The 25,749-nt window shown below is 47.0% G+C and overlaps 1 protein-coding gene across 3 annotated transcripts in view; it reads right to left on the bottom strand.

Annotated features, from left to right (window-relative positions):
* The window catches only part of CREG1 (cellular repressor of E1A stimulated genes 1), a 51,593-nt gene extending 26,632 nt beyond the window's left edge, over positions 1-24,961 (bottom strand). The window contains exons 1-4 of one of the 3 annotated variants that reach the window (XM_068270814.1): positions 24,605-24,959; positions 14,021-14,140; positions 10,446-10,630; positions 2,783-3,800 (exon numbers count right to left, since the gene is read on the bottom strand). In XM_068270814.1, coding sequence (XP_068126915.1) covers position 3,800; positions 10,446-10,630; positions 14,021-14,140; positions 24,605-24,898 — 600 coding nt within the window. In that variant the 5' untranslated portion in view covers positions 24,899-24,959 and the 3' untranslated portion in view covers positions 2,783-3,799. Of the gene's footprint in view, positions 1-2,782; positions 3,801-10,444; positions 10,631-14,020; positions 14,141-24,604 lie in introns of those variants that run through there. The other 2 variants (XM_068270813.1, XM_068270815.1) reach the window with 2 other exon arrangements.
* Between the last annotated feature and the right edge of the window lie 788 nt (positions 24,962-25,749).

Genomic DNA, 25,749 nt, shown 5'->3' with positions numbered 1-25,749 from the left:
CAGGACTCTCTCTGCAATTGTAGCCCTTATATATTGGTCAATGACATGCTAATAATTAAAGCTTACATGCAAATTTAAAGCTACTTGGTACTAAGATAATCAGAATCCCATTTGCTTGGCACAATTCCAGCCAGAGCCAAGACAAGGTCCTTCAGCGCCCAAAGTGCGTCCCACCATCCCTCCCCATCGCATACTGATTGCTATTAAAGTAAGTGGCACCCCCCCCTCCCCCAACACCTTAATTTTGTTATCTGGCTTGCAGTCACTGCCATGTATCCCCTTTTCTTATTTCTCTCTGCTTCAAACACAATAGGGGAATGATAGCTGAGTGAGTTGTGTGCCCCCTCCTACACTGCGCCCTGAGGCTGGAGCCTCTCTTGCCTCTGCCCGGATTCCAGCAGCTGGGATAATCCAGCGTTTAAGGTCAGGTGACCAAGTAGACAGGTATCCACCATGGGTAACATCGCATGAAGAAATCATCTCGAGCAGAACAGAATTGTTAGAAGACTCGTGTGTCAGTGGGAGTGTGGTCCACCATTATAAATTAAAGGGGCTAGCTGAAGGAGAGACGAGTCCTGAGGCTTGTAGCAGCAGTATGTATAAAGAGCAGACCACACAGATATCGAGCAGTTGCAGCACAAGGTATGTGTCACATATAAGGGCCGCTTCACACGCATGTCTGAACGACTGCCGCGGCATTCATTGTTGAAGTGAGGTTGCCTTTGGTCCGAGGAGAATTAAAACATTTTTGAACACCAAGGCCTGACGAAGGGCACATGCCGAAATCGAATTAGTGCAGTTACCTAAAAAAAGATTTTTGCTTACTACTGAAACCCAGAATTTATAATTGCATTGGCCTCATGAAGATCTGATTTGTCAATGTGTTTAAGAGATTAGATTACATCTGTTGACCGATTGGATTAAATTTAATCTTTTTCAAAAGGAATATTTTTTGTATTTTGTGCAAATAAAGATTTGAACTCTTTTTCGAACTGCAATATTGTCGTGGTATCTTCAGATGTACATCATCCCTAATGAAGTATTGAATATTGCTTTGCTTGGGTGAAGTGGATTGCCCTATTGAAAGATAAGAAACGGGTGGAGCAGGCATGTACGGTGAGCTGTCCACCACAACAATATTGCAGTTCAAAAAGGAGAATTTCTCAATCAGTAGTAATACCTTCCCTTTGTAGCTAATCCTCTTTAGTGACCAACCGCCAATAGATGTGATTGCAGTCAGGCACCTATAAGCAATGTTTAATTTTATTATTTTGAGCTGCAAAATGTATGTTTTTTGGGGTTTTTTGCAATGAAAATTTTTTAATTACCAACTTTTCTATGAAGTTCAGTGATGAAAATGAATCTTCACTAGAGCTTAAAACATGTGTTCAATGTATAAAAATGGAGCCACTGTTGTACAGTATTTCTGATGTCATTTCCTTATTTAGCTCCACCCACGAACATGAAATGTTTGCTGGTTCCGCAGGGGTGTGGCTCCTTTCTAACCATGCTCAGTAGCTCTCTGATCTATCAGTTGCCTTTACTTAATTCACTGCACGCATAAACAAATCACAAATCATCTGTTACAAATTTAAACTTTATTCAGGATTGTGAACTGATACATTCAATGTGGTCTTATTGACTATTATTTTAGCTTGCAATTTTGATTTAAAAATTACTAAAACAAAGAAAAGAAAAATCAAATCAGCCCAACGCTGAAAAGCTCTTTTCAAAAATATTTGTATTATTGCCTCCACAATCACAACAAAGGCCTGGTGCACACCAGAGGAGTTTTTCTGAGCGTTTTGAGTTTTTAAATCTGCTGCTAATGTTATCCTATGTGTCTGTGTACACTGGAGCAATGAGGTTTTGTAAAAAACCCCATAGCATTACATTGGGAAGAGCTTTTGAAACCTCTAGTGTTTGGGCGCTAGAGGTTTCAAAAGCTCTTCCCAATGTAATGCTATGGTTCTTTTTTTACAAAACCTCATTGCTCCAGTGTGCACAGACACATAGGATAACATTAGCAGCAGATTTAAAAACTCAAAACGCTCAGAAAAACTCCACTGGTGTGCACCAGGCCTCACAAATAATTACAAAAGGCTGAAAGTGCGTCATCTCATTGATAGTTATAAACAAGCGTAAACTCTTCTTCTTTTTTTTTTCCAACAGCAAATAAAAGCAACCCTCTCAAGGAGATTCCCCTTACCCCCTTCCCTTAAACTCCCAATAGACATTTTACACCTTAGCCAAAGAATAACTTTTCAGCACCTAACAATTAAAAGAATACTTAAAGAGACTCTGTAACATGAAAAAGATCCCCTGGGGGGTACTCACCTCGGGTGGGGGAAGCCTCCGGATCCTAATGAGGCTTCCCACGCCGTCCTCTGTCCCACGGGGGTCTCGCTGCAGCCCTCTGAACAGCCGGCGACAGGCCCGACTTTAATTTCAATATTTACCTTTGCTGGCTCCAGCGGGGGCGCTGTGGCTGCTTTCCTCTCCAAACTACACGGAAATACCCGATCTCAGTCGGGTCCGCTCTACTGCGCAGGCGCCGGAAACTTGCGCCTGCGCAGTAGAGCAGACCCGACGGCGATCGGGTATTTCCGTGTAGTTCGGAGCCGACAGCCGTCAGAGCGCCTGCGCAGGAGCCAGGAAGGTAAATATTACGTCACGGCTGCACGGAAGGCTGCAGCGAGACCCCCGTGGGACAGAGGACGGCGTGGGAAGCCTCATTAGGATCCGGAGGCTTCCCCCACCCGAGGTGAGTACCCCCCAGGGGATTTTTTGAGGTTACAGATTCTCTTTAACAGTAGGAGATATATATATATCACATTTAATTCCGGATATCCTAATCTTGTTGCTGGGACCTGAAGAGGTGGTTTATTGATAAGGTGTGAAAACATCTCTCATGATGAAGCCCAGCATTTAGAAACAGAACGGCTAGGCTAGCAGCCCTGTCTCTGGAATTAAACATGTTGGTTTAGCCTAAAAAATGTTTAAAAAAAAAAAAAGTGCCAGGAAGTAAAGTATACCCACCAATTCCTCCATCTTATGTACTTCCAACTAAGACTAATTCTCCATAGGTCCCCATCTCAATCCCCAGGGAGCCGGGGCCCTAATTTATGCTAATAAGCCCCCCATTTTTGGCGGCATCCACCACAGGCACAGACATGTCTGTGAGCAAGAGCCCCCACCACTGCCATCAGCACAGCCTCCACATTTCTGTGAGCGCAATCCTCCTGAATCTTTGTCGGTAGCCATCATTGGTCCCACATCACAGTCAGCAGGCAGCTTGGGCCCCAAAATCTCAGTCAGAGGCCGGTATTGGCACCAAAACACACCTCAACAACCATCACTGGCCCCAAAATATTTGTCAGCAGGGACAAGTGGTCCCTAAATCTGCCAGGAGGCCCAAGTAGTACAGGCAGCCATAGAATGCCCGGGAAGAACTAAAAGAGTGGCATTTGGAACCAATTACTGCTGGCACCTGGACTTTGACACCCTATATTGTCACACATGGCTTCTACCACTCTGTCACCCGCCCTTCCCCCGGGGGTACCTCAGCCTGGCAAGGACCCGCGAGTGGGTACCTTGGCTAAACAGGATGGCAGCCACTGATTTACTATCTTTCCCTGAACAAAAGAATAACATTCACATTGCATTCTCGTTAGTATAATCAATTCTTGTAGGTTTAAAATGAGCAACACACAAAAAAGTAATAAGGCACACTGGGCATGAAAAAAAATGGATCCACAGGTATAAGAATAAGAATTCCTCATCATTTTAGGGACCCAGGTCTGTGAAAAAAGAAGAGATTTCATTTAATGTGAAACTTCAGAATGCTTATAATAAAATGATCCCAACATAATTAGTTATTGCAGCTTATTTTGAATACACGATTCCTTGATTATAACCTGAATTAACAGAATGCTGAAGCAAACCTGTAAGGGATAGCAGAAAATAGCACTGTAGCCAAACCAAGATCAGTCGGAGAGCTCAGAGAAGCTCTTGTGAATAGATAACAAGTGGAGTTTCTTCCTGTACTGGAAACAATATCAGATGGGTTTCTCTGTGCTACTGATGTCCTATTTCTTAGCTGCACTACACATACAATTCATTATTCCATGTTTATTTTCACTTCAGATTCCCTCTAAATACAGCACTTACATGACTTGGAAATCACTGTATCTGCAGTTATTTACATTTTATGAAGCTTCCCCAGACTTCTGCAGATGGGGCTGTAAGCGTGAGTACGCCGACACTGTCAGTCTGGGGGTCAGGAGCAGACCAGAGCCCCCCGAAGTGAATACATTTCTTCCCGAGTAAAATGAGGAGCTGTCTGCTGTTCTGCCTGCATGTCCTACAGATATTCTTCTCCACAGAAGCGGGAGCAGGTGCATGCTGGGTAGCAGAGAGATTGCTTCGGTGACTTGGCAGATCATGAAAGGCACGGTTCACTAGGTTAGCTCAGAATGCCAGACTGCTGGCCCGGCACAGCGGGAGGTTACTGGTAATGGTTTATGTGGCAGATCTGCCGGCTCGGGGAAGAGAAGTGCTCAAAGGAAGACAGCACCGAGGGGGGAAATGGAGAACTGCTGCTTCTTCTTGACCTGCGGGGCGGTGTCACGGCTTGTGGGAGGAGGAGACGGCAGACATGCATTATTGAGAGTCTCCGTGTCTGCTCACTCTATTCCACGGTCTTCAGGAACCTGATCCTGCCGGGAATAAAAACTACGCCAGGAAACGCTGACTTCAAGCTGAACAAATAATACCGGGAGCGTGTAACACTGACTTCAAGCTGAACTTGTAATGCCGGGAGTGTGCCTCCGACCGCAGGAATAGGGCAATGCTGCTTTCTATACCACCAGTAGGGACAGACCATTCTGGATTGGTGCTAATTTTTTATACTCATTTTATTCAGCTTAAAAATGAACCAATCAAATGTGCATCAACACGAAATGATTTTCATATCATAGAGCCTCGCTGGCAACCAGGATGACATCCAGTAACTTATTATTATTACACACGGTTTTCATTTGAGACTGATATTTTGCTTAAAGTGTACCTACATTACAAATGACAGTTAGCTTTAAAACGAATAAGTTGCCAAGATCTATTAAATCACACATGATAAAGTGTGATTTTCTCACCCCTAGGGTCCGTATTCCACACATGGTCTGGAAATCCCCCCCTTCCCCCACCTCCAGTCTTTCAGAGACATGGGTGGAAAGGATGCTGAGGGACTGATGTCATGACTCCACCCTCATGTACTGCTCTCGGCCCCCACCCACTGTGAAAAGAGATGTAATCTAATCCAGGCAGGCAGACAAGAGATCTGAAATAAGAATGATAGCAAGCAGACATAATAAGACAGGCTGTAGCTGTTCTGCTGTGTCTCCTCCCTCCTACACACTGTGAAAAGAGATGCAATTTGATCCAGGCAGGCAGAGGGCAAGAGAGGGAGGGGCAGGAGAGGGCACCAGGCTGGAGGGGAGGACACAATGTGGAGGGTGTACTTGCAAGGCATCAGCATGAGGAGAAAGATGGAGGTGCTATTACAGATATAAACGTGTGTCTGTTTTATCCACTACAATGTACCATATGTAAACTTTGTATGTTCAACTAACTGTACACGGTGAATAGACTACATATATGTATTGCCATTCAAACTTGGTGGTCAGGGCCGGTTTAAGCAGCAATGGGGCCCCAGGGCAAAATAAACCTGGGGGGCCCCCCCAACATATACCCCGGAACAAAAATCGGCATTAGGGGACCTTTTTTGCAGCTGGTATAGTCAGGGTGTGAAGTCCCAATCGGTCGGAGCTCCACATTCTGGCTATCCCAGCCTGCATGGGGGACAAGGGGTTAAAAAGTTTCAGGAAGGGGGACCCAACGTATTTTTTTTTTTTTAAATTCCCACATTCTAAACATAAAAAAAAAAAAATTGGAAAAATAGGAAAAAATGCCAGGGATCTTCATACAGCCATATTGCGGCTGTATAGCGATCCCTGGCCAAAGCGCTGCGGCTGCGTATGGACCCCCTGGAAACCCCGTCAGGAAATTTATTGCGCTTTCGTTTGATGCATGTAAAATGACACTACCGTTAGGTTTGCTACTAAAAGTGACATTTACCGCATTTAAAAGTATACTTTTTTCCTTCTAAATTTTAAAATCGATTTTCTCAAAAACTATAATGTCTTTTTGAATAATTGTTTTTTCCTCTTATTCCTAATGATCTCCTTAACATATCCTGCAAATTTAGGGTTTCTAGCATTTAAGGAGGATTTGCTATTAACCATTAAAGTCGGCAGGTTTTTAAATGTATTTTTTTTCCTTTGAAACTTTAAAATCGATTTTCTCAAAAACTATAATGCCGATTTGCTAAAAAAAATTTTCCTCTTGTAGCCACTGGGGGCCCCTACAAGCTCTGGGGCCCTGGGGCAGCTGCCTCCTTTGCCTTATTGGTAGCACGGTTGTTAATGAAGTCAATGGCTCACTCATGAATCACTGATTTATTTTCATCGATTCCTTTTTGTGCGTTTTTTTGTGGGTTAAAGTCAGATGGCCTTCTACCTTTTTCCACACAATGGCCTCAATTCATAAAGCATTACTGCACGAGCAGTGTTCTCTCCAGGCCCTTTTAGCCGGGTGCTTCATCCAGCTAGTTTTGGTAAGCACACGGCTGTCATCGACTCACCTCCTCCTATGCTGTAAGCAGAGTTGCGCACAGAAGCACCGGCCCTGCATTCTCTCATAATTGCCCCACTTGGCTACTATTTCATGCCACCCGGCTGAAAAAAAATTCCGGGGAGAACACTGATGAGGTAATGCAGAAAGCAGGTGACTTTACAGAGCACTTGGGAAAATGTCAATTCATAAAAGCTGTGACCGCATGAAAAGCTAAAATTACCGAGCAGGGAGGTAAATTACCGACTTGTGAGGTAAATACCTCAACACATGTCAGTAAATGTCAATTCATAAAGCCTACAACAAGCGGTAAAGCCCAGAAACATTACTGGCAGCTCTGGTCTGTTGGAAACAGCGCGAAAAAGGCTGTGCAGAGCTGTGACTCACAGAAGCAGAGAAGAAGTATAACCTATGACTGACAGGAGCAGAGAGCCAAAAGAAACAGCCCCCATTTCCTGCAAGTCTTGCTGATCGGATGTTGATAGAATGTGATGCCTTCTCGGGAGGACCAAGCTTTTCTACCCCCCACCAGCAGCAGAGAGGAGAGAGAACGGAACAAAATAGGTTTCCCCTTAGCCCTTCAAGCGTTTAACCCCTTCGGTTCCTGTTTGAAAATGCAGAGGAGCTAGTGGGGAAATCACCCGAGCATGGAATGTTTAGGCTGCAAAAGCTAATTTAAACCTCTATTCTCCTGTGTTAAACAGTTTAGAAGGAAGCCAAAAAGGCAATACTGCAGTTAAAAATCTCTCTTACTTTAGATGTTTGCTGACAGCAAGGCTCCGTATTCCCAGGCTCCTAAGGAGGACGCAAGCCGAATAACAGATACTGCAAAGCATTCTGGGGCCCTCCCCTGGCTGCTAGTGAGGCTCAAGTTTCAACAGCATGTAACAGTCTAGCTCACAGCACTAATAAATCTCGGGCAGAGTACACTGCAGGAGTCCGCTATTGTTCCTAGCCACATGGCTAATTAATATTCACTGCACAGTAGTGTTATTCATTACCAGCGTTTGTGAGAGTGGAATCATCAGGAAGCAGGCAGGACATGACGACACATTTGGCTTCATAGGAGACAGACAAACATGGAACCTGCCATGAGCTCTCAGGAGCATCATTCTCTGCAAATACTATATAAAAATTATGTGAAGTACAAACGTGGACAGTGAAATGCATATGTAATGTAAGTACAGCCAATCTTTAGCTACTGATATATGTGTTTATTTTCTCTGAGACCTTATACCTAACAGCTCCTCTTTAATGACTCTTGGAGTTCATGTAAGATGTGGCAATAAAACAAATTTATGTTAAGAAAAAAGGCAGTATAACAAACATGTACATTCCAAAAGGAATGTCAGGGATGCCTCTTACTATTGTAATGCCCTCACTGCACAGAACAGGAGGTAAAAACACAGAGACAACTCCACACTGCTCTGCTGTTACCGGACAGGCTTTTGTCAATTGAAGTCAGTAAATTACCAAACTTCTACCGCACCTCTGGAAATGATTATGAATTAGCAAACAAAAGTCTAAAATCCCGAATGCTGTATTTTCACGACCAGATTTTTTTTTTTAGCGCACAGCCCTTTATGAATCGAGGCCAGTGTATGCATTCCAATGATGATGTATTTTGCCACAATTTAAAAATTCGCAAACAAATGCAGAAAATTGCACCCAGAAAACCCAATCCCAGCCCAAGGGTAAAGAGGGGCTACTCTACCTCTCACGAGATACATATCGTAGAAAGTAAGGATATCTTAAAGAACACCTGAAGTGAGAGGGATACGGAGGCTGCCATATTTATTTCTTTTTAAACAATGCCCATTTCCTGGCTGTCCTGCCGATCCTCCGCCTCTAATACATTTAGCCAAAGCCCCTGAACAAGCATGCAGATTAGATATTTGGCGGAAGTGTGAGTGGATTTGCTGCATGCTTGTTTCAGGTGGGTGATTCAGACACTACTGATGCATGACAGATCAGCAGGACAGCCAGGCAACTGGTATTGTTTAAAAGGCAATATACAGTGGCTTGCAAAAGTATTCGACCCCCTTGAAGTTTTCCACATTTTGTCACATTACTGCCACAAACATGAATCAATTTTATTGGAATTCCACATGAAAGACCAATACAAAGTGATGTACACGTGAGAAGTGGAACGAAAATCATACATGATTCCAAACATTTTTTTTACAAATAAATAACTGCAAAGTGGGGTGTGCGTAATTATTCGGCCCCCTGAGTCAATACTTTGTAGAACCACCTTTTGCTGCAATTACAGCTGCCAGTCTTTTAGGGTATGTCTCTACCAGCTTTGCACATCTAGAGACTGAAATCCTTGCCCATTCTTCTTTGCGAAACAGCTCCAGCTCAGTCAGATTAGATGGACAGCGTTTGTGAACAGCAGTTTTCAGATCTTGCCACAAATTCTCGATTGGATTTAGATCTGGACTTTGACTGGGCCATTCTAACACATAGATATGTTTTATTTTAAACCATTCCATTGTTGCCCTGGCTTTATGTTTAGGGTCATTGTCCTGCTGGAAGGTGAACCTCCGCTCCAGTCTCAAGTCTTTTGCAGACTCCAAGAGGTTTTCTTCCAAGATTGCCCTGTATTTGGCTCCATCCATCTTCCCATCAACTCTGACCAGCTTCCCTGTCCCTGCTGAAGAGATCACCCCCCCCGAGCATGATGCTGCCACCACCATATTTGACAGTGGGGATGGTGTGTTCAGAGTGATGTGCAGTGTTAGTTTTCCGTCACACATAGTGTTTTGCATTTTGGCCAAAATGTTCCATTTTGGTCACATCTGACCAGAGCACCATCTTCAACATGTTTGCTGTGTCCCCCACATGGCTTGTGGCAAACTGCAAACGGGACTTATGCTTTTCTGTTAACAATGCCTTTCTTCTTGCCACTCTTCCATAAAGGCCAACTTTGTACAGTGCATGACTAATAGTTGTCCTATGGACAGAGTCTCCCACCTGAGCTGTAGATCTCTGCAGTTCGTCCAGAGTCACCATGGGCCTCTTGACTGCATTTCTGATCAGCGCTCTCCTTGTTCCGCCTGTAAATTTAGGTGGACGGCCTTGTCTTGGTAGGTTTACAGTTGTGCCATACTCCTTCAATTTCTGAATGATCGCTTGAACAGTGCTCCGTGGGATGGTCAAGGCTTTGGAAATCTTTTTGTAGCCTAAGCCTGCTTTAAATTTCTCAATAGCATTATCCCTGACCTGTCTGGTGGGTTCTTTGGACTTCATGGTGTTGTTGCTCCCAATATTCTCTTAGACAACCTCTGAAGCCATCACAGAGCAGCTGTATTTGTACTGACATTAGATTACACACAGGTGCACTCTATTTAGTCATTAGCACTCATCAGGCAATGTCTATGGGCAACTGACTGCACTCAGACCAAAAGGGGCCGAATAATTATGCACACACCACTTTGCAGTTATTTGTAAAAAAATGTTTGGAATCATGTATGATTTTCGTTCCACTTCTCACATGTACACCACTTTGCATTAATCTTTCATGTGGAATTCCAATAAAATTGATTCATGTTTGTGGCAGTAATATGACAAAATGTGGAAAATTTCAAGGGGGCCGAATACTATTGCAAGCCACTGTATATGGCAGCCTTCATATCCCTCTAAGTTCAGGTTCCCTTTAAAAGGGAAAAGACGTTCACTCAGCATATCAGCAGCATCAGTATTTTAGGGCACCTTGGTTGATCTCTAGGGTGAATGCTAGCCGGTGTACTCACTAAGGTTTGGCCTTGTAGTACTCATCGGGTGTCACAGTCTTGATCCCGCCAAAGTAGTCCAACACCCAGATGTTGGTGATGTTGAGTTTGGCAAAGAACCAGTTGTGGTCGGGGGGCCAGGTGGCCATTTCTGGATGGCGGCTGAACAGAGCCTTCTTGGCGGTGTCTGTCTCCTTGTCTTCTACCTGTGTAGATAACATTAACTGGTTATAACAGCAACTTCACAGATTGGACAGGATGCAAGAGGAGCCGAGAGTTAAGTGATCTGATCTCCTGAGCTTACCTGTTACTCAGAGAAGTAATCCATCACATTAAGACCTCCTTTCCACGAACTGCTGAGCTGTGTGCTCAGCAAGCAGTTACCAGGCAGAAGTAAGCAGTTATCATGCAGCATGAAGCAGTTACCAGGCAGCAGTGAGCAGTTACCAGGCAGCAAGAAGCAGTTACCAGGCAGCAGTGAACAGTTGAGAGAGGTTGAGAGGCATTTCACTGCCTATCAACAGTTCTTGGAAAGGAGGCCTAAAGGATCCACAGACAGGAAAAAGGGAGTGGCTTCCACCTGACACTGGAGGACTTCCTCCTGACTCTAGGAAATTGCTGTACGTCTCCTGTGCTTATTTCTGGAAGAAAATATTTTGCCATGCAGTTTTTATCTGAAAGGGTTATGTCAGGGTCACTTAAAGGGGATTTGAAGTGACATAATGAGGTAAGAATTCTTACAGTCACAATCCTACTTAGAACTAGGTGGTGTCCCTTTACGGTATTTTTTTTAGATCACTCCTGGCACTTATTTTTATATCTGCTCTACAGTGGGGAACGTGGGTGATCTGCACCATGCCGGGGTAGCAGCTGTGGTCACCTTCTAGCCCTAGTGCGAAGAGGTGACCTGCCCATCAGGGAGGGGGAAGATGCACAATGCACACACACCAGCATAATGCATTATTATGCAACGCAGAGTGGTGCTGGAGGCCATCGAAGTGTCAGACTTAGTCCAACACATCATCTCAGTAGCCAGATTCTGCTCCAGACTAAGTAGTCAGCGGGAGCCCAAATGCACCCACATCACATTTACATTACATGGTACAGCGTCGTGTGGGAGAGGACAAAAGCATCTGACACTTTGATCCGATGGGAGTGACACCATGTCTGATTATAACGGATGGCGGTGCCTCCAGGGGCAGCCATATTGCTCCTTGCTGGACATGGTCAGACATCAGAAGCAGGGGAGAACGGTCGGAAAGGGTTAAGGACCAAATACCTAGAGCATTAAAGCGTAACTGTCGAGCATAAAATCAATTCTTTATTTTTATCTGGTAAACAAGTAATAAGGATGCTAATCAGGCAATCCAAAAGTTAAACTCACTATTACTTTTCTTGTTGATAAATGATAATTCCCCAGTTTACCTGACTCTTATTTGGTACACACAAAATTTGGTACACAAAAAGGACGTTGCAGGGCATGCTGGGTTGTCCTTTTTTGCTTCTCTACATATACCCTCAAGATTTAACTCTTTCCCTCCTGTTTTCCCCTCCCACACCTCTGTTCCTCTCTGATTGTCCAATATTTCTCATGCTGAAACAATGCACTTTCTATAGTGAAAAGTGGGCATTGCATACACAATAAGGCAGAGAATCGTAAGGGAGGAAATGACATCAGGATTGGCTTCAAAATAGCCACAGTTAAAATGGGAAATGCTAAGAAGGATTTTCTCTTTTTTTTTACTGTAGAAAAATCACTAAAATCAAAACGTGGACAGTGCAATACTTATGTAAGTAGAGCAAGTATTTATCTACTTGTATAGGCGTTTCTTTTTTCTGAGATAGTATGACTGACAGCTCCTCTTTAAATGACAGTTTCTCTGCAGTTAGACTGTTGCATAAGGGTGTGGTGTGCTTGCAAGGATTAGTACTCACTCCCTCCGGCAACAGTGTGTGGGGGGGCCAATGCTATATAGAGAATGAGGATTCCAGCACTGGGTTCCTGCAAAGCCATGGAGTCCATTTACCATGACATTTCCCCCTGGCCTGTGCAGGAAACTGGGCTGGAGTGCCTTCTTAACATTGCACAAAACAAGCACCAGAATATCCAATTTCCTGCTGTGACTCATGCAGTGGCGTACCTAGAACCCAGTGGGCCTTCCAGGAGTAACAGCCAGCTGGGCCCCTGCAACCCCCTCCCTCCAGCTCAAAATTTAGTCCGGGCCTCCCTGCACCAGCTTATAACTGCCCCCCCATTAGGCAAGCAGAGCAAGGCATCAGCATTCATTACCTGCGGAGCTAGCGGCACTTTCTGTTCACTCCCTCCTTCCATGCTATACAGTGTAGCTGCTTGCAGCACCTGATGCACATTACATGACATGCAGGGACGGGAGATGCAAGGAGCTGCACTGCACGGCGTGGCTGCAAAGAGTGAAGTGGATGGGTAGCTAGCTTCACTTATAACAGGTAATGTCTGCCACTTCCACTGCCACGTTCTGCATATCACAAAAGCAGGCCCCATTAGCCCCCTCCCCTAGCAGGGATGTCATAAGGGCTATTGTTACTTCCTGTGGGGAAGCACAGGGCCAGTTTTATCAAAGCATTACTGACACTTTTTTCTTCTTAAACAGTTCTAACTAGCAGGGGAACTGTTCTGCCTGATAATAAGAGTCTTAAATCCTACTTATTAGTGGCAGTTTAGTGTGAATTTCTAGAGCTGCACTACAGTTAAGAAAAGTGCAAATAAATTCCTAAACTGCTGCAGATTAAGAAGTGCTTATTAGCAGTTCTGCAGATAGTGCAGCAGTGCAGGCTAGACGTGATTTGTGCCAGGTGTCCTGTGAAGCGGTTCTGTGCTTAACCCTTCCAGTGCTGGGCATTGATGGAATACAGCAGATGTATTGGTTACCTCTGCAACAGCAATAACCCTCACACACTGCACTGTCTGAGAGACCTTCCTAACTCCTCCTATTTTAGAACAGCTTAAAGGGACACTTAAGTCATCCCAAAAAAAAATCAGTTTTACTCACCTGGGGCTACCAATAGCCCCCTACAGCTGTATGGTGCCCTCGCCGTCTCCCTCCGATCCTCCTGGCCCCGCCGGCAGCCACTTCAGGTTCCGGCGACAGGAACCGACAGGCTGGGAACGCGAGTGATTCTTCGCGTTCCTGGCTGCAATAGCGCCCTCTATGCTGCTATAGCATATATCATATAGCAGCATAAAGGGCGGTATTGTGGCCGGGAACAACAAGAATCACTCAAGTTCCCAGCCTGTCGGCTCCCGTCGCCGAAACCGGAAGAGGCTGCCGGTGGGGACAGGAGGATCGGAGGGACACGGCGAGGGCACCGTACAGCTGCAGGGGGCTATTGGAAGCCCCAGGTGAGTAAAACTCATTTTTTGGGATGACTTAAGTGTCCCTTTAAGAAAGAAACTGCACTATTTGGTGATTTCTAATGATATCTGAGACAGTTTTGCACAGATTTCTAAAAATCTACCAATATTTAGTCTTACACACTCTTGATAAATGTCCCCCACAGCCTCTCTATCCCAACTGCAGCCAGCAGCAGGTGAGCCTCACTCCAGAGCTTGTTGTTACCTTCTGAATGCCCCCTGAGAGGATGATGTGGGCACACAGCGGACTCTGAGGGTCGTAGCGCTTCTCCCTGCAATATGGAGTCTGAGCCAACGACATGGTCAGCGAGCAGTTAGCGTTCACCTGCAAAGATGAGCACATAAAGGGAGAATCACAAAGGACTGAAAGCAGAAGCAAAAGTTCCTCAAAACAACATTAAACAGATACTGCTCTATGCACTGGGAAAATGCACATTTATTGGTTTAATCCAGGAACAACTTGAACACTACTGTACAATAGTTTTTTTTTGAAGAAGACGACTTTGAATTAGAACGACAACTTTCCAATTCAAAGCTTTCTACCTTAAAGAGGATCTGTAGTGAACATAACATAATGAATAACATTGCTTATTGTTTACAGTATTCATTTATAGTTTATTTACTCAGTATTTGCCCATTGTAAAATCTTTCCTCTCCCTGATTTACATTCTGAATTTTATCACTGGTGGTGAAATCTTTAGTTCTGCCAGGTGATCTGTGCAGAGTGTTCATTTCTTAAGATGGCCATACACTGGCCCGATTTGCGCCCGTTTCGACAGCAGATTGGATCACTGGGATCGAATCTGCTGCCAATTGTTCGCGCTAAACGCACCCGCCGATCCGATTTCCTCCCGAAATCGGATCGGCCCGTCGATCGCGCCGTGCGGGAAATTACCGTCGATCGCCCGCGGGTAGGGAGCGCGTCTATAGCGGCGGCCGATCCGATCAAGTATACATTACCTGACGCTGGCTCCCGGGCATCTTCTCCGCGCTGCACCGCTCTGTTCCTGCTTCCATCCCAGCATACATGAACGTCCTGTGTCACACACCAGGAAGTTCATATAGAGGGCGCTCTATTTGAACTTCCTGGTCACGGAGTGACACAGTGTACGCTGGGATGCGGTGCGGGGTGCAGCGCGGAGAAGAGGACCCGGAGCCAGCTTCAGGTAATGTATGCAGGGGGGGGGGGGGGGGGGGGAGGACAGGCGGCAGGAGCAACTCAACAGATTGTGATCGGTTTCAGGCTGAAACCGATTCACAATCTGTTTGCAGTAAAGGCAGCCATACGATCCCTCTCTGATCAGATTCGATCAGATAGGGATCTGTCAGTTGGTCGATCTAATGGCAAATCGACCAGTGTATGGCTACCTTTAGAGTTCTGTGCACAGAGGGAGATACTGCTTGCTTGGCAGTTGGAAAAAGTCATTATTTCCCACAATGTAACGAGGTTCACAGACAGGGAACTGTCAGGACCATGGTCATGAAGTCACAGTGTGAAAGAAGTTTAACCACAATATCAGCCATACAGAACCCCCTGTTGATTTAAGGTAAAGATTTCTCATGGGAAAGGGGGGGTATCACCTACTCATTGGGATGAAGTTCAATCCAAGGTTGAAGTTCCTCTTAAAGAGACTCTAACAAAAATGTCATCCTGTTTTCTACCATCCTACAAGTTCCTCAATCTATTCTAATGTGCTCTGGCTTACTGCAGCACTTTCTACTATCACCGTCTCTGTAATAAATCAACTTATCTTTCCCCCTGTCGGATTTGTAGCCCTGTGTCTGGAAGGCTGCCAACTCTTCAGTGTTGTTGATCTGCTATGCACGCCCCCTCTATGCACACTCCTGTGTGTGTTATTTACATTAGGCAGCGTCTCTGCTCTCTTATCTTTTACAAGCTGGATAAATTGTCCTCTGTTAGGCTGTGGAAGGAGCTGGGCTGTCACATACTGAGGAATTACAGACACCGGCAGAGCTGTCTGCAGGAAGAAACAATCAGCCTCACAGCCTGTCACTCTTCAGTGTATGATAGCTGCAGGGGAAAATTTAAACACACAAATGACCTCTTGAGATTCAAAAGGAAGGCTGTATACAGCCTGCTTGTGTATGGATGTATTTTCTATGTGTGGACATACTGTACATCAACCTACTTCCTGTTTTGGTGGCCATTTTGTTTGTTTATAAACAAACTTTTAAAAACTGATTTTTTACTGACCACTTTTAATGCGGCGGGGAGCGGCGAAATTGTGGCAGAGGGAGATGTCCCCTAACGCACTGGTATGTTTACTTTTGTGCGATTTTAACAATACAGATTCTCTTTAAAAGCACACCTGAACTAAAAGAAATTTTTTTTAAAAAAAAATAAAAAAAAAATGAGATGGCCATAGTTGGAGCTTCTTCCATGCCTCCATAAATTCTGTATAGAAAAGATTGTACACTTTTTAAAAAAAGGTAGATGGTGCAGGATTCCTATAGCTCAAGGAATCCACAATGTGAAAAGGAGGGATCTGCACACAGACTTTAGTAAGGAAGGAACAGTGCAAATTTATTGCCCCATAATACATAAAAAGAGATCTGACCGTACACCGACAACCGTTTCGGGGCCTATCCAGTGCCCCTTTGTCAAGGCTACGCTTGTTTGTCTGTCCTAGTTTTGACAAAAGGGAACTGGACAGGCCCCCGAAACGATAGTCTATGTACGGTCAGATGTTTTGTGTACGATGGGATAAATAAGTTTGCACTGTTCCTTACTAAAGTCTGTGTGCGGATCCCTCCTTTCGCATTGCCCATAATTTCTGTGGCACCTCAGCTTCCCCTGTCTTGCAGCTTTTTAACGGGGCCACAAAGACAGTTTCCCGTATTCTGATGCAAAACTTGTGAACAGAAGTTGTCTTTTCAGTTTTACGGTGTGCTTTAATAGAGGATTAGGTATCTAGGGAAGAATGTGATCTTGAAAGTTGAGTACCACTTTTGTGCCATTCCAAGAACACAATGTGCAGCCGACTTTGCATTGGAATATAGTGTAGTTCAACCTGTTCAGCCAGTCTTTAACAATGACATTGTGACCAATCACAGAGCACTGCACCGATCCCAAGTGTCAACCATGTTATAAACATTGACACTATAAAGTTCTTTTTGTTGATGTATATACATACAAGGGAAAGGTGAGCACTGCTCTTAAAAGGACAACTGAAGTGAGAGTTATATGGAAGCTGCCATATTTATTTCCTTTTAAACAATACCAGTTGCCGGTCAGCCCTGCTGATCTATTTGGCTGCAGTAGTGTCTGAATCACACCAGAAACAAGCATGCAGCTAATCTGTCAGATCTGACAATATTGTCAGAAACACCTGATCTGCTGCATGCTTGTTCAGGGTCTATGGCTAAACGTATTAGAGGATCAGCAGGACTGCCAGGCAACTGGTATTGTTTAAAAGGAAATAAATATGGCAGCCTCCATATCCCCACACTTTCCAACTTTTTGAGATAAAAAAAGAGGGACATTTGAAGACACGTCCCTGCATTATATCTAACCACACCCCCACCATGCCCTTTCTAACCAAAAAAATATATCAATTTGAATGATGGAACAAAAGTTTAGAGTTATCTGAAACTGACATAACATTCAATAAAAATGTGTTTTCTTACTTTTTATTACTCATACAGTTATCCTATTTGCTTTTGTGCATATGTAATATTGTCTGCTTACAAATTACAAGTTTCCAAAGTACAGTTTATTGTACCCTGTAAGCTGGCATTGCATTTTATTCAAACTGCTTTTTATTATATATTAACATCTTCTAATGAGCTATTCTGAGCTGTTTGTGTGCCTGAAGTACAGAGAACTTAACAGAGATCACATTGAGATGTAAACAAAGATACTGTTATCTCCAGTTTGGATGCGGATTTGAAGCTGAATAGCAGGACAAAGTGCTTTGTTTAACCTTTAACCATTTCAGTGATGTTCTGCGAACAAAAAATTCTGGGATAGTAGCTGTCAAGCTGTGAGGAATTTTTTTAGAGCAAAGTAGAAATGCTGACTTTCAGACCACTTTAATTAAATTATGGTTCTCAATGAGGAACTGTCCCTCTGAAAAAGAGACAGTTGTGAGCTATGATATCCCTCTTGCTTCAGTTGTCCTTTGAATTGTTTACATCCCTGTCAAGAAGGCCTCTAAGCACTTTTATCTAATACGGTCGCATGCTAGCAGCACGTGACATTGACGGTCCTTGTAACCTATGTGGGTCCCTCACGTATGTCCCCAGTGACTCAGCAGATGACTTGACAGAATACGATGTTGTGAAATGCACTAACACAGGCACTCGTGACAGTCTGTGGGGCAGTATGACACTTCTCTAACATGGTAAACCGCATAGAGGGAATTGAGAATAATTCCTCTGGCACCAGATGTATGTTACAGTGTTCTCTGTATCTACAAGTCTCTGTGACACGGCTGCTAAAAGGGGAAAGTTTTCAGCTCCTCTAAGTTCCTCTTCCAATATCCTCCCCATCTAGTTAGTTCTCCCACACTGATGGCTGTAAAAGAGAAGCTTTCAATTTCTGCAGCCTTCGCTTAGCATTTTCTAACATCTCTAGTGTCAGGGCTGGTGCACACCAAGAGTGGTTCTGAGCATTTTTTTTTAAACGCTTGTGGGGGGAAAACTGCTTGGCTAATGAAAGTGAATGGGCTGGTGCACACCAGAGCGGTTTGTTTTTTCCCAAAACGCAAAATTGGCTCCTGCAGCATTTTTGCGAGAAACGCTAGATCAGAGCCGTTTTCCAAGCGTTTTGTTACAGAAGCTGTTCAGTTACAGCTGTACTGTAACAAAATATAAAATCTGCTACACAAAAATGCTCCAAAAACCACTAGGCATGTCTAGAGAATCTCTCTAAACTTGCCTAGAACCGCTCTGCAAAACCTCTTCAAAAACCGCTATCGTTTGCGGATCTGCTAGCGGTTTTTGGTGTGCACTGGCCCTAAGACCGAGGGTATGTTTCCACTACAAGCATGCAAATTTGCATGCTATTTTCCAGACACGTAATCGCATGCGTCAATATTTTTCATGCGAATTCGCATGCATAAACTCTAGGTTTTCTTTGTGTTTCGTCTCTATTGCCATACACAACAACGTGCAGAAAAAGTAAAAAGCAAAAATGCACACAAAAACACCAAGCAGCATCTGAAATATAGCACTACTGTCCAGATTTTTTTTCTGCATGCGAATTCAAGATACAGTGGAAACAGGCCTATTGAATTACAGTGCTATGCAAATCTCTGTGCAGAAATGCATGAGAAATGTATGAAAACAGGTGCAAACAGGACCTGAGGCTGGCCATACACTATGCAATCTTGGATTTTCAATCTCACCACTGTTGTGTAGCATAAGATTCAAGTTAGCTCCCATGTCAATTATATGCATAATTATTCCCAAAATATTGTGCCAGCCTGCATGTGGCATCCCTGCCAACTCATATTACGATACGTGCAACTCATGTCTCTTTTGTATTTGGTTTTCAGCTCCTGCTGTATTTGTATTGGAAAAGTAATAGCACAGTATGTGCTTTTAAACTGACTCAGAAGCCATTGCTGCAGCCAGATATAAGTCTGGTGCTGATTGGTTCCAGATTGTTAATTTCTTTTTCAATGCTATGGCATTGGCGATTTGGCGTAGCAACGGGGGATGCAGAGGCTGCATCTACTCCGGGGCCCCTGCACGATAGGGGCCCACCAGCCACCATCCATCAATTGTTGAGTTAGCTTTTTATTGGTGCTATGCAAGTACTAATTTGCGTGCTTTGAATAGTGCTAATCAAATCTCCTTCCCTGCTCTGCTTAAACTTCTCTGCCCCTGCAGCTGTCCTTGGCAGGTTTTGCTTCTTCATGTTCATTACTTAAAAAATACTTAAAGGACTTACGAGGCCAATAAGAGAGAAAAAAAATAAACAAAAAAGTTAGCTACCTGCGTCAGCTTGTAAGGCACGGAGGACGCTGTCCGCACCCTCCGTGCCGTTCCGCCGGGTCCCCGGCGCTCAATAGCCCCCTGAACGGTCCCAGACCGCGTGGCCCGGGTCGGGCTCTCCAGACTGTACAAATATGGCGGCCAGAGCTGCCCAGCTCTAAGGCCAACCCCCCGATCCACATAACAAGCTGTTTCCTGTAGCGTGGATCGGGGGGTTGGCCTTAGAGCTGCACAGCCACGCTCGCTATGCGGACTGCGCAGCCGCGGCCAGCTCCGGCCGCCATCTTTGTACAGTCTGGAGAGCCCGACCCGGGCCGCGCGGTTGGGGACCGTTCGGGGGCCTATTGAGCGGCGGGGACCCGGCGGAATGGCACGGAGGGCGCGGACGGAGTCCTCCGTGCCTTACAAGCTGACGCAGGTAGCTAACTTTTTTTTATTTTTTTTCTCTCTTATTGGCCTCGTAAATCCTTTAACCCCCTTGGCCTTACGACCTTTCCGGATTTTAAGGTCTAAAAGTGGTGCAAATTTTTTGCACCCTTTCAGACCCTAAAACCTGGAAAAAAAAATCATGCTGGGAGATCTGCAGCAGTTTTAAAATCACGCACCTCCCTGGCTGCAGTTATGCCTCCATCCTCCAGGTGGAGCTGCAACTCTAAAGTGAAATTGCCGGCTGTCGTCATGACGACATCCAGCGATCTCACCAGGAGGAAGCAGAGCCCCGGAGGAGAGGGAAAAAAAATAGCGGCCGACGTCGGGATCCCCGGGAGGTATGTAGAAACGCCCGATGCACGCTATACTCTGCACACAGCCTCCGGCGGCAACCTTGAGAAGAGATCGGGATTACCGTTCTTAGCCGCGGTTTTCCGCCCGACCCTAGCTCGGGATTACCACCAAGTAGGTTAAAGCAAATCTGAGACGAAAGTAAAGAAAATCGCTTCCACGCCGTCGTCCTCAGCCTCCTGGATGATCCGGTGGAAACCCCATTAACTTCGGCCAGTCAGGTGTACTGCGCATGTGCGTCCGCGCCCGTAGCGGAGAGCTTCCTGTGTCTGCACAGTACTACTGCACAGGCGCGGAACGCTCCCAGCCGTGGGAGCGCAACAAGGAAGCATGCGTGGGCAGACTGTGCCGACTGGCCGAAAAGAGAACGGGGCTGCTACCGGAGGATCAATTATACAAGGTATGTATAATTTGTCTCAGGTACACTTTAAAGTATACCAAAAAGCAAATTAGGAGAAAAAGTTACTGACCTCGTTAGAGGGAAGCCACTGGATAATCCAGAGGTTCCCCCCCTTCACTTTAAATCTGTACTTCCAGCGCTGGAACTCCTGAACCCCGTTCAACAAGGGCTTGTCGAGTAAGTTTGTGCATCTTAGCTCCTGACTACGTACACACAGTGGCAAGACAGCGTGTGCAGTAACACGGAGCTCATACACAGCTTTTCCTTGATGCATGAGCGGCTCGGTGTTACTGCGCAGGACGTCAGCGTGTCTGCGCAGTGCAGCCGTGCTTGTTCACAGCTGGGTGCCCGCCCATGAAGGAGAAGAGGGCCCTTGCAACCAGCGGTGGGCTCAAAACTGATCAGTGAAGCCTCTGGAGGATCTACGTTTTGAGTTAAATGTTTTGTGGGTTTTGTAAAATTTTACGGCCCAAAAAAATTTTGTACTGGGGCCCATAGTGCCTTAACTACACCGCTGGTATCTCATACCCTCTGCTAAGCACCCGATATGATTGTATATTATTTATGACTACGCAGACCAAACAAAACACACACACAAGCTCCTTGCATGAAATGGTTCCACAAAGTTTGTTTTTGTCTTAACTTTTAAGTCATTTTCCTCTCTACGTCAAATCTTTAAACCCTTGCCCCCCCCCCCCCTTTCCCTCAACCGCCACCTCAGTTGTGTCTCTCTCTTCTGTCTCTTATTCCTTCTCTCAGTTGCCAGGCAGTTATGCAATCGCTTCCTTGGGGTCCATGTGCAGCCAGGCACGTGAGCCCCATCTCCCTGGTAAAATCACCTGCAGGTCCTCCCCAGATGAGTGCAATCTCCTTGGTAACCTCACCTGCAGGTCCTGCCCCCCAAGCACCGTCTTCCCGGTAACCTCACCTGCAGGTCCTGCCCCTACAAAGCACTGTCTCCCTGGTAACCTCACCTGCAGGTCCTACCCCTGCTGAGCGGCGTCTCCCTGGTAACCTCACCTGCAGGTCCCACCCCTGCCGAGCACCGTCTTCCTGGTAACCTCACCTGCAGGTCCCACCCCTGCTGAACACAGCCTCCCTGGTAACCTCACCTGCAGGTCATGCTCCCACTAAGCGCCGTCTCCCCGGTAACCTCACCTGCAGGTCATGCGCCCACCCGCCCCCAAGCACCATCTCCCTGGTAACCTCACCTGCAGGTCCTGCCCCCGCTGAGCGTCATCTCTCCGGTAACCTCACCTGCAGGTCCTGCCCCTGCTGAGCGCCGTCTCCCCGGTAACCTCACCTGCAGGTCCTGTCCCCGCTGAGCGCCGTCTCCCCGGTAACCTCACCTGCAGGTCCTGCCTCCGCTGAGCACCGGCTCCCTGGTAACCTCACCTACAGGTCCTGCCCCCGCTGAGCGCCATCTCCCTGGTAACCTCACCTACAGGTCCTGCCCCCGCTGAGCGCCATCTCCCTGGTAACCTCACCTACAGGTCCTGCCCCCGCTGAGCGCCATCTCCCTGGGAACCTCACCTGCAGGTCCTGCCCCCGCTGAGCACCGTCTCCCTGGTAACCTCACCTACAGGTCCTGCCCCCGCTGAGCGCCATCTCCCTGGTAACCTCACCTGCAGGTCCTGCCCCCGCTGAGCGCCATCTCCCTGGTAACCTCACCTACAGGTCCTGCCCCCGCTGAGCGCCATCTCCCTGGTAACCTCACCTGCAGGTCCTGCCCCCGCTGAGCACCGTCTCCCTGGTAACCTCACCTGCAGGTCCGGCCCCCGCTGAGCGCCGTCTCCCCGGTAACCTCACCTGCAGGGCCTGCCCCCGCTAAGCACCGTCTCCCTGGTAACCTCACCTACAGGTCCTGCCCCCGCTGAGCGCTGCCTCCCTGGTAACCTCACCTGCAGGTCCTGCCCCCGCTGAGTGCCGTCTCCCTGGTAACCTCACCTGCAGGTCCTGCACCCCAAGCACCGTCTCCCTGGTACCCTCACCTGAAGGTAATGCCCCCCAAGCACCGTCTCCCTGGTACCCTCACCTGAAGGTCATGCCCCCACTAAGCACTGTCTCCCTGGTAACCTCACCTGCAGGTCCCACCCCTGCCGAGCACCGTCTTCCTGGTAACCTCACCTGCAGGTCCCACCCCTGCTGAACACAGCCTCCCTGGTAACCTCACCTGCAGGTCATGCTCCCACTAAGCGCCGTCTCCCCGGTAACCTCACCTGCAGGTCATGCGCCCACCCGCCCCCAAGCACCATCTCCCTGGTAACCTCACCTGCAGGTCCTGCCCCCGCTGAGCGTCATCTCTCCGGTAACCTCACCTGCAGGTCCTGCCCCTGCTGAGCGTCATCTCCCCGGTAACCTCACCTGCAGGTCCTGCCCCCGCTGAGCGCCGTCTCCCCGGTAACCTCACCTGCAGGTCCTGTCCCCGCTGAGCGCCGTCTCCCTGGTAACCTCACCTGCAGGTCCTGCCCCCGCTGAGCGCCGTCTCCCCGGTAACCTCACCTGCAGGTCCTGCCCCCGCTGAGCACCGTCTCCCTGGTAACCTCACCTGCAGGTCCTGCCCCCGCTGAGCGCCGTCTCCCCGGTAACCTCACCTGCAGGTCCTGCCCCCGCTGAGCGCCATCTCCCCGGTAACCACCTGCAAGTCCTGCCCCCGCTGAGCACCGTCTCCCTGGTAACCTCACCTACAGGTCCTGCCCCCGCTGAGCGCCATCTCCCTGGTAACCTCACCTGCAGGTCCTGCCCCCGCTGAGCGCTGCCTCCCTGGTAACCTCACCTGCAGATCCTGCCCCCGCTGAGCGCGGTAACAGTAAATTCGGGCGCCTGAGGCAAGTGGACAAATCGGGCACCGCCATTCACTCCCATAATAAATATCGTTTAATGGGCGCCCGACAGGAAAAAAGGGCGCCGGAGAAAAATAACGTTTTATAAGCGGCGCCCGGAGACTTTTACTGTTTTATAACTGCTTCTCATGATTACACATTATTTTCTGATTTATAATTTTTTAAACATTTTTAAACGAAAAACAGTACAATCTTTTTTAAAACATTATTTTTAAACGAAAAACAGCACAATATTTTTTTCACACGTTATTAATGCTTATCACAGGGGGGTCTTAGGTTTAGGCACCAACAGGGGGGTCTTAGGTTTAGGCACCAACAGGGGGGTCTTAGGTTTAGGCACCAACAGGGGGGTCTTAGGTTTAGGCACCACCAGGGGGGTCTTAGGTTTAGGCACCATCAGGGGAGTCTTAGGTTTAGGCACCGACAGGGGGGTCTAGGGGTTAGGGGTAGGTACAGGGAGGGTTACTTACTATTTTATTTTAAACGTTATTATACGTTTCACTTTTTAAACGGAAGATTAACGTTTTCACAATTGCCCATTTCATGCACATTATTTAATGATTTATAACTTTATAAAACATTATTTTTAAACGAAATATAGTACATTATATTTTTAAACGTTATCCATGTTTATCGTTTAAAACCCCGCGCCCTTTTTTCCCAGCGCCCCTTTTTAACGTACGCGCTGAGCGCTGCCTCCCTGGTAACCTCACCTGCAGGTCCTGCCCCCGCTGAGCGCTGTCTACCCTGTAACCTCACCTGCAGGTCCTGCCCCCGCTGAGTGCCGTCTCCCTGGTAACCTCACCTGCAGGTCCTGCACGGAGATCTCGATCGCGGTGAGGTAGAAGTAGATGACTCCGCTGCTCTGGCCCCGCGGCCCGTCACTGACAGAGAAGACATTGGCGAAGGGCTGGCCCCGCACCGGCTCATGGCTGGAGAGTGTGGCCAGGGCGCCCCAGTCACAGTGGTGGGCCACATAGCGCGCCACCCGGGCCGTCTCGTTGTGCGGGGGGATGTGTGCCAGGGACAGGGGCGCCCCCACAAGGAGGAGGAGCAGAAGTGCGGACACCCCACCGAACACAGCTTCTCCACACCGCATCGTATCGCTGAGTGACTGTCACTGGAACCGGGCGCTGAGTGCGCTGTACCCGCAGCCAGCCAATCAGCCGCGGCCTTCCAAACCGTCCAGCCAATCAGCCGCGGCCTTCCACACCACCCAGCAAATCAGCCGCGGCCTGCCACACCGCCCAGCCAATCGCAGGGAGGACTGGGCGTGGCCGTCGCTTGTAAACAGGTAGTAGTACTGCAGGGGGCGCGGCTTTAGCGGCTGCTCTTTCCTTATTTGTCGGTTCCCTAGCCTGGCTTTCCGAGGAGCCAATCAAATGTGAGGCGTCTGACAGGCGTTAATGAGGGGATGTAGCCAGAAGGTAACATGCTTTTCTGGCCAATCAGATTCCTGGAAAGGAGAGTCTGGTGGAAAGTCAGACGGATTTACTGTAAAGCTTCTTTTCTGAGTGGCAGTTGCTCAGTATGATTGCCGAAATTGTAAGATACCAGCCAGCCTCCCTACACACTATTTTGGCAGATTGACTAAGCAACTGCTGTTCAGAGAGTGCGCTTGAAAACAAAGAAAACCCTGAGAATCCCCCATGAGGAGATGGACTAGTACAAAACCTGTTGATTCTGTCAGAATTTAACTGCTCACTTTTTTCGCTGTAGTGGTTCTTTACAACTGAAGAAATTTGTAAGTTTTATGATCAAGAAGCAACAGCAAAGAAAGTGTCAGGCCCCTTTTATGCGTCACGGTACACTCAGTAGTCATTAAAGTCAATGAGACATGACTGCCTGCGGTACAGCGCAATGCGACGGAAGTGCTGCAGTGTGTTGTTGTTTGTAATCCCAGAAGTGCCTTGTTCATTTTTTTCGTCAGTTTGTTCCAAATTGCACTGC

This window comes from Hyperolius riggenbachi, chromosome 2 (genome assembly GCF_040937935.1).
Source record: "Hyperolius riggenbachi isolate aHypRig1 chromosome 2, aHypRig1.pri, whole genome shotgun sequence".
NCBI classification, from domain to species: Eukaryota; Metazoa; Chordata; class Amphibia; order Anura; family Hyperoliidae; genus Hyperolius; species Hyperolius riggenbachi.
Note: the sequence above shows the minus strand (reverse complement) of the source record. Positions and strands in the feature narration are given on the sequence as shown.